We start from the raw sequence: 9598 nt of genomic DNA, 5'->3' as shown, positions 1-9598 counted from the left end.
GGCCGCTTCACACTTGGCTGCAAACCGATGTAATGTATACATTATCAAACCTGAATATTCTGGGATTTGAATTCTTGTATGTTCTTCAAATTAAATTCAGAGCCTATTATTATCAGTTTTCACTTTTATCATAGATTTGAAATTGGATTTAATTCTAGGCTTTGACTAGGCCATTCTGCACATGAACTGTCTTAAATCTAAATCATTCACTTGTTGAACTGTCTGGAAATTTGGAAGCTCTTCATGCTTGTGGTAAAGTGCTTTACTCACAGGTCTTTTGTGCAGGTTTTTCAGCATCCTTAAACCCTGCTGAGCAAATAAATCCCCCCAGGGTGATGCTGCCACCACCATGCCTCATGGGGGAGATTGTGTTTTCACATTGATGTTGAGTTTTTTTTTCTTTCCATCACAAATGTGTTTTTTATTGTTTTCCAATTAGAAATGTACTTAAACTTTAATCAGCAAACACGTCCACAGTAAAATATAGTAGGATTCAACTTTTTATTGCCATTAGATTGTGACAAATCAACAAAATTAACTCATTTAACAGCATTTAACTCATCCCCTTGGGGAGCAATGGGCTGCCATTGTGCGGCGCCTGCGGGGGCAGTGTGGGGTTAAGGGTCTTGCTCAGGGACCCAGAGTGGCAGTCCGTGGGAGCGGGGCTTACATCAGAACGTCTTGGATCCAACCACAATGCCCTAAGCACTAGGCCACCACTCCCCAATAGCATGATGCCAATATTATATTTTAGAAGGAAGGAAAAGGTGTTTTCTTTGTGCTATGCAGAGCTAGTTGTACACCTCATACACCACATTTAGATTAAACGTGTATCGCTAAAAGGATGCAAAGGGTATGCATGCTTTTCATTACATGCCCATCTAGTTTTGATACTCATTTGCAGGGCTGCCAACTTCTCACCAAACCTTGGAGTGAGATTTTGAAAGAATTTGGACGTGCAACCCTTGTCAGGGTTAGATGAGGACAGGCGCAGCTAGAGGTTGTGGGATTTCAGAGGATTTAACTGAAACAAAGTTGTAAAATATTGAATTTCTATTGCACAGTAAAAGTTACTGAGTAACAATAAGTGATCTGTAGTTATGTGGAACATTTTCCCACACAATATACATTATTTTCTATATTCTAGTGATTTTTAGAGGATTGAAGTAAAGAGGTATGGGCCCTACTAAAATATTTGCATCTTAAATATACTGTGAACAAAGAATTTCACAACTGTGTTTATTAATTATTCTATGCAGTTCAAGAAATATAACCAATGGGGAAATAATACGTTATTATTGGATTACACGCACTGATACAGGAACCACTGAAATCGAATCCTGTGCAAACTACGCTGTGTATGAATATTTGCTAATGGGCTAAAGTTAAAAAAGCTTAAGTTATTATTATTAATATTATATTTTTTTTGCAATTGACAAAACAGCTAAACTATTCAGACCTTCTAGGGGGCTGTAGAAAAGTACGACACAAGACAGCACTTCTGTGGATGTTTGATTTAGGTAGATATGATGTAAATTATGTTTTTAAACATATTCAATGGATAAAAAATAAGAATACATGAATAAGATAGGTAATAATAAAATAAGAATGTCATTATGTGTTAGCACTAAGGTTGTGTTGAAAACGCGGACTGGATTTTTATCACCCTGGTATTTTTACATATAAATAAGTGGAAGGGAGTTGGATTTTAATGTTCATCATTTTTCAGGGTGAAAAATTGGGGATACGGAGTGTGAGCGTGTGAAAACACTGAGATACGTGAGTCTCACACCCAATGGGGGAGAGTTGACAGCCCTGCATCTGTGAGATCTTGGCCTTTCTACAGGAAATGGCAAATTGGCAAAAGCTTATGGTAATAAACTGAACATGTTGAAATGAACATATGTAACTGTAGATCTGTTAATAGGAGGTTTTCAGCTGCTTCCCCTTAATGTAACTGCAGAAATGAGTATGTCAACTCTTTAGAAGGTAAAAATAAAAAGACAAAAAGCCACAATATAGGCCTATCCAGTCGAGTGTTTGTCATTAAGAACTCTCTCACATTTGTAAAAGTTTGATAGAAAGAAATGAATTAAAAACAATTCATCTCCCAAATCAGGAAACTGTTCTCATCAAAAAGTTGTATTTACCTTTATTTTACTAAATGTTTTCACAAGAAGGCCTTAAATATATTTCCAAAAACATATTTATACAATTATGTTTCAGCCTGTGTGTTTGAGTTTAGCAATCAGGAAAAGATCAACAAAGAGGCTGATTAGTTTCATTTTTAGGCATTAACAACGCTATCATGAACCTGCTACCTGCTGCATGTTAGCACAAGAAAAAAAATAATAATTAAAGAAACAGTGGTTCTGCTTTTATTGTGAAAACCTTATAAGTCAGGTGATAACAGGGACTCACAGGGAATAATAATACTTTCATGATTTCTTTAAATTATCAATTCTAAAGTTAAAAAAGGGGTCTTCATAGTGTTATTTTCATAAAAAAAAAAAAGTTTGGTCTTTGATTGTGTTGATTTTATAAATTTAATTGGCGAACTTTAGGACATCTAGCCTCATTTAATTAAACCATCTGCAACACAAGCTGACCCAAGTTAAGCTATCATGTCTTTCCTTATTTTAGAGCCAGAACTCATTACCGTGATTATCTTCCATAAATCTTGTAGTAAACTTTCTCTCAAAAAGGTATATTGAATGTTTAAAAAAAAAAAAATGAATCCATTTTTTTTTTTGCATTTTTTTTCCCAAACCTTTTATCCACAAACATTTCTTAACACTGTTTTTACATATCAATTATACTATTAATGTATTTTATTGGGATTGTGTTTGATAAACCAAGGCCAGCATTCGCAGGAGAAAAAAACTGTATAAGGCTTTAAAATCTTTTAATCATAACAATCAAAAATAAGTGTTCTTCTTGCTTCCTAATTTCACCTAATCACTAAACATGTAAGGCCTACATCTATGTTTTAATGTCAGTAAAGATATAACTGTTGGTGAAGACCTCAGAGATTTATACGAGGAGAACGGAAGAAACAAGATCATGAAAATCAGGAAACACAGCAGACAGACCAGGGAAGAAGTTTGAAGCAGTGTTAGGTTATAAACCATTAAAATATCTTACGTAAGTGCGTCAGTAAGGAGACTATAATACAACTGCAAAAACCAGAAAACACAGCAATCAGTTGTATCCCAAGCTTAAATCCATCATGGACAAAGCCTTCCACCCTATGCACTAGACTGTAGAGGAGCTGAGCTGCTCCTTTAGTCAAAGAATTTTACACGATGTTTGTAAAAAGGAACGCTACTGCAGGTCATTCATCTTTGCTGCAACCAGACTCACGGAACAGGAATGTATAATATGCAATTACTATTTGATACCCCATGCAATAACCTGCTTCTCTATAATTAACACCCAGTGCATTAACTATATATATATATATAAATGCCTATATATATAAATACCCATGTAAACACCCTGTGCAATAACCCTGTATAATAATCCTATAAAAAAGCTGTCATATGTGGACGGACTGTATATACTGTATATATTCTATGCACCTTTTTCTTCCTTTTGCACCTTCTTCTACTTTAAGTATTTGAACTGATGTAACAAGTACATTTCTCCACTGTAAAATCAATAAAGTAAATCAATCAACCAATCAAACCAAATCCAGGGGAAGGGAAGATTTATTCAGGGTCAGAGGTCATGGTCACCCTGGATCAGCTGCTGGGCTGAATCTGAATCAGATATTTGAAGTTTAAGCAATATTAGGAAGATATGAGCATAAGCCATTGTTGAAAGAAAGTCATAAGGTGTTTTGTTTTTCATATGAAATATTGGAGACCCCATAGGCTTTGGCCTAAGAAGACAAAAACTGAACTTGCTGACCCATATGCAAATGTGAGAAGGAAAATTACCCCCATGCTTCACATGAAAAGCATCATCCCCACACGGTCTGAACACCGCCTGAACTCAGCGATCGCTTAGATCTAACAGTCACGTGTTAGAATGATCTAAAGTCCAGACCATTATACAATATATATGCGAAAACTGCTTTTTACAGATGTTCTCCATATAATCTGTCTGAAAATAATTTGAATAAATAAACATGGATGACACACTCCTTAGATCTCATTTCTAAAAAAAATGTGATGTCAATGTCAACCATTTTTAGTTTTCTCCATATCCTTTCAGTTTTTGTTGTGTAACTTAAACTCCTCTTCTAATATAAAGATATTTAGGATAGTAACACAAAAGATAAGTAAAAATAATAAAAAGTTGTATAAGGATTTTTTTTGCAGGGGGTGTAACGCATTAAAAAACCCAATCATCTACTCTGCGTCATAAAAAGTCTGACAATACTGACTCAGGTTTCTGGCCTTCACTTTGTTACACTCTGAGGAAGGTTTGTTGGAGTCCTTGAACCTTTCTGATACAGCATTTGCTCTCTAATTTGGCCCTATTCAAACGTCTTTTTGTTTTAAGGTCCCAGAAATGGCTCTGGTGAGTTGCATTCAGGACCCTCATTTGTGTTGGACTATTTACTGTTAAAATCACATTTTCTATTTAATTTGAAACGATCAGGCTGCCGCCCACTCAGTTTAAGAAAACTAGAGCTATAAAAAGCTGCGACATAAAAGCTTTATTGTCTGAAAATATTATTTATGCATTTTACCAATATATCAAGTAAAAGCAAACATTTTTATTCTGTATGAATGTGGTAATTTATGATGCAGATGTCAAAAAGACACCTTAGAAATAAGACGTTTTCACATTATAACATGTAAATTTATTCCTTTTATCCAGGTGGAAGCTCTGAGTTTCAAAACAGTTAATTATCATGGATTTAAAATTTTAAAACAATTTATTGGACTCACCGTTGGTAGTTATTTAAAATCACAAACTTCTGCGTTGCTGATTTTTTTAGTGCATGAATCAGTTTTCCGGCCTTCCTTTAAAATCACACACTGCGGATTGCTAGGTAACACAAACATCATCCTCCCTTAGGTCCAAGAGTTTTAAATAACTCAATCAAGTGGTTATTGTAGAGTATAAAAAAGAAAATGCTAATTTTTTACGTTTTCTTTTTTGAATAAATATCGTTGTAGTTATTGGAAGTGTTGTTTTGGTGTTTGCCAGTCAATAAACTGAGAGCAGCAGCAGGATGTTAAACTGCTTTTGCTCAGATGTCAGCTTCATTTCATTTACATATAATGCAGAATTTGGGATTTTTTTAAAAGAGAAAAAATATTTTGAAAGATGAAACCATTTGGATATTTCAGTTTCTATAAAATATGTTCAATAAAATCAATATGAATTAAGATTATGGTACAAAATTATGATAAAATCCCCTAAAACCTTCAAATTCCAGCAGCGATGCTTGGCTATGGAGGCTTCTCAGCTCGACAACATCCACAATGCACAGTAGAACAAGGAGAAACTCACCTTTGTCGTGGTCTGTGTGCAACAAGCAGTTTCAAAAGCAGAAATCTTTTGTCTGTCATGCAGCAGGCTGGTGGTATGCATGTGTGGGTGTGTTCACAGTGTGGGGAGCAGCGTTTTGTGTGTCAGGAAGTCGGTGCACGGCTGGAGGTTGAGAGAAACACCAAGATGTAAAACATAAGAGGAGGAGGAGGAGAGAAAGAGGGCTGGTATCTACTGTCTGTTTTTTATTAGAAAAGATCATGATTAATTTCATACTATGAGCCGTTTTGTCTATAGCTGATAGATTTAAGCCCTCTGTCCGTATTTTAATCATCTTGGCATTTTAGTTATCCAGCTTCTATAATAGTTAGACAAAGCGGCGCATGGGTTTAATTTTTTTAAATTAATTTATAAACAATAGATTAAACCACTTGAATAGAATAACAAAAACTGAGACCCTAAGAAGTTTTCAACAGATGTCTAAATGCCATTTGAAATGAGAAAAAGATCCTTTATCTATATGGAACTATCCTCCCAAAGTGTTCAACACAGTGGAGACAGTGTCATGCTTTGGGCCTGCCTTCATTCAGCCCTGAAAGTAACCAGCTTTTATGGTAGCCAAAATGGAGCTGCAGTATATACAAAGGAGAATCCTGGAGAAAAAGCTTTAACAGGATGTAGAAGACTTTGGGACTGAGGTGGACGTTCACCAACCTTTAACATAAAACTTAAGACGTGACACTACATTAAAGCATACGCATCAAGGACATAGAGCAGACAGACATAGAGCTGCTTGAGAAACAAGAAACAAACAGACCCTTTCTCTCTAAACTGAGTTCAAGGAAATTAAGCAAAGAAAAAACAGGCAGACATTTTCGTCTCTAAATGTGCAACACTGGTAGACAGATCCCCAAGACTGCAGCTTTAATTGCAGCAAAACGTGGTTTTATAAAGTGCTGGCTATGGGCGGCTGAACTCAAGTACACCCCAAACGGTTCCTAACATCCTGTTCCTTCTACTTCATGGTGCATTACTTTAAGATGATCCTTCACCTTGTTAAATTCAGATCGAACATGATAAAGATCCAGGGCTACAAATACTCTTCCAAGAAGCTTTACAGAGGCTTATTTTACTATTGTAAAACAAAATACACAAAATTACCTCCTTATAGTATCATCTTTTATTAGTGCATTCCACAACATCACAGTAATGAGAAAAGAGATGAATAATCAGTTAAGATGGAGTGTAAATAATTCAGATTAACCTGATTTGAAATCATAATGACGATTAATGACCCGTGGCGCTGATCTGTGAATTATATTTAAAACGTGGTTACAGAGAAAATCTTACAACAGCTTTAATTGAGATGAAAACTTTTTTTTAGCTCTCACTGTCAAAATGAAACCCAACATTATTTCCAGTGAAGTTTTGCTGTCGTTTTTTTCCAGTAAAGTTTGTTACATAATAGAAAACTATCAAAACTACTGCGTAGTTTACCGTTGGTTCAATTTTAACAAGGATAAAAGAAAAACACATTGATAGTAGGTAATTTCTGAAAATAACTGCAAAAAAGATACTAGAATTTTAAATGGAAAGAAAAAAAATCAGGAAAACGTCAGATTATATAAAAAAAAAAAGGTTATTTCATAATTCAGAGCTCAAAGGTCGCCCTGCACACCTACAGGTTTTAGGGTTTCGAACAAACATGTGTTGCATGTGAGCTTGGTGCATAAATGAAATCAAACTATTTGCTTATTTTTAAGTTGGAACAAAAAATTTATAAACAGAAAAAAAAAGAAATCAAGATTTTATCAAATGAAAATGAATGAATTAATTTTATCTTATCAAATGAAACAGGTAATTGTTAAGATGACAGTTCATTTTCTCACAGAGACGTCAGGTTCTAAATTCTAACCTTAACAATAAAAAACATGCAGCTGGTGAAAATTTGAACGAAAACATTGATGGGTCCTCGTTCACCCTACAAAAGATTTTCAAATCAAATCGAAAGCTAATCTTAAACATTTTCTCCGTCTTTCATTTCCAAAAAGGAGAATCTACTCTATAATCTCATGGTTAGTCTCATACTTTGTACCAATAAAATCGCTAAAAAGTAGAACCAACAACATAACAGCAGCAAAATGGTTTGGAATATATAAAATATCAAATAAAATCTATGAAAATAGACAGTATACTGGTTTATTCTTTATATTTGTGTCTTTAGTTAAGGGCAACATTTATCACCAGCTGATCATTTTCAAAGCTTACTGTTAAAAGAAAATATATATTATTTTCTATTTTGATACATTTTGAAATTTTGGAAAACCAGAATGCAAAATATTTTTTTTTATGCAAAGAAAAACAAAAATAAAGCTGTAAAACACAATTGTGTTATTGTATTGTAAGGCACCTCTAAGATATTTTCTAAATTTAAGGATATAGTTTACAGGGTTTATCTTCTACTTTATGTCAACAAATACTAGAACAAATAGGTAATTATAGAAAAAACATTTTTCATTCATTTTCAGAGTTTTTATTTTATTAAAATGTTCCAATAAATCAAGTGATATCCAGGGTTTTTTTCCTCACTTCTCTTCCTTCAGTGTCTCTTCTACGGCTTTCAGTATGGCGGCTACAGCCACGGCGCCGGGGTCGGCCAGCGTGACTCGTTCTGCAGCAATGTAGCTGGCCCGCCCGGCCCTGGCCGTGAGGTCGCGGGTTGCCTCCGCACCCGCAGCTGCTTTCTGTGGAGTCAGACAACATTTTAACTTCCTTGTTTTTTCCACTGAAAGCTTCATATTTTTTTATCCAGTTAAAAGGAATCCAGGAAATACATTTACCTCTTGTTTCCATTAGTCAAAAAGTGGCACATTTATGTAAATAGATAGTAAAGGTGAGAAGATAATGTCAAACTGCATTATTCTACCTGTACAGCAGCATGTAGGATAGCCATCTGTCCAGCAGGTGGTGCTGTGCTCAGCTTCATGAGCTCCTCAGCAGCAGGACACAAAGCATCCAGCTACAGATCGAGAACAGAAGTGAGTTAAAGGACAAACAATGTCAACTTTACCAGTAAATTATATCACAACTGATCCACAGGTCATCATCTCTCACCATTGTTCTATCTCCAGGGTCGGCACCTCCGTACCTGACAAAAACATTATTTTATACATAAATGTTTCTGCTCAAAATTTTTTTGAGGAAAGTAAAAAACAAAATGGAAAAAAAAAAACAAAAAAAAAACGGAAAACAAAGACTTTTTTAAAGCTAAAGAAAAAAATCTACTATAACAGATTAACAGCTAATATTAAAGCAAATCTAAAATTTTACTTGTTTCACTTAGTTTGCCTTAGGGTTTTTACTATACTGTAATTTTGTAGATTAGACTGTTAGATTACATTTTTTTCTTCATATACAGGAAGAAAATGAACTTAGGTTCATAAAGAGATGAAGCATGGCTGAATGCATCATTAAATAACTTCAAACAATAAAGTAAAAGTGGTGCATTTGCATCATTTTGCAAAAATCAAGCTGATCTAAGGCCCTAAAATGAACTCTGATGATCTGATACTGCTGAAGGTTCTATTTGCAGTTTAAAACCAAAAGGAAATGTGGGTTGAGAAACTCCCACAAAGAGGAGAAAACCCAAAACAATCTGTCATTTAAGTTTTCTTGTTCTTAATATTTGGTTTTCTGCATTGTTCAACACCAGTTTGATCACATATGGACGACTTAACTTAATCAGGTCTTTTAAATGTATTTAAGCCTTCTATAGGAATACTTTATGCATTTCAATCAAAATGCAGTATTACTGTAACAAGAGAGTTAAAAAAGCAGCAACTATCATGATCTTGGCACTGATGACTGGCTTAATTATTTATTCCGTTCACCTATCTAACTCTGCCTGGTTCCTAATCACTGCTCACATATCCACCTGCTCCTGCCTCTTTTTAATGTGCTTGCATCCAGTCATCAGGGCCAGATTATTCTCATGCCAGTGGAGAGATTGTTTTTAGTGTACCCGATTGTTATTCTGATTACCTGATCCTTACCTGTTCTGCCTCTCAACACCTAAGCCTGCATGTTCCGGTCTGAACGTTTTGCCTGACCTACCTTCAGACCTTTTTTTTTTCTTCTGACTCTTCTTCAA

At 34.9% G+C, this 9598-nt stretch overlaps 2 protein-coding genes across 2 annotated transcripts in view; both read right to left on the bottom strand.

The window, feature by feature from the left end:
• LOC107095519 (circularly permutated Ras protein 1-like) overlaps window positions 1–5576 on the bottom strand; it is a 25861-nt gene extending 20285 nt beyond the window's left edge. The window contains exon 1 of the mRNA XM_015391652.1: window positions 5470–5576. Coding sequence (XP_015247138.1) covers window positions 5470–5550 — 81 coding nt within the window. The 5' untranslated portion in view covers window positions 5551–5576. The remainder of the gene's footprint in view (window positions 1–5469) is intronic.
• A 2457-nt stretch (window positions 5577–8033) lies between these two features.
• The window catches only part of LOC107095500 (triokinase/FMN cyclase-like), a gene marked incomplete at its 5' end in the record, with an annotated part of 15261 nt that continues 13696 nt past the window's right edge, over window positions 8034–9598 (bottom strand). Inside the window, 4 exons of the mRNA XM_015391631.1 lie at window positions 8034–8192; window positions 8375–8467; window positions 8563–8596; window positions 9501–9525. Of these exons, the coding sequence (XP_015247117.1) occupies window positions 8034–8192; window positions 8375–8467; window positions 8563–8596; window positions 9501–9525 (311 nt within the window). The remainder of the gene's footprint in view (window positions 8193–8374; window positions 8468–8562; window positions 8597–9500; window positions 9526–9598) is intronic.

The sequence above is a fragment of the Cyprinodon variegatus genome, unplaced genomic scaffold (assembly GCF_000732505.1).
Source record: "Cyprinodon variegatus isolate N-32 unplaced genomic scaffold, C_variegatus-1.0 Scaffold553, whole genome shotgun sequence".
Taxonomy (NCBI): Eukaryota; Metazoa; Chordata; class Actinopteri; order Cyprinodontiformes; family Cyprinodontidae; genus Cyprinodon; species Cyprinodon variegatus.
The sequence above is the reverse complement of the archived record's forward strand: the minus strand, read 5'-3'. Positions and strand labels throughout refer to the sequence as shown.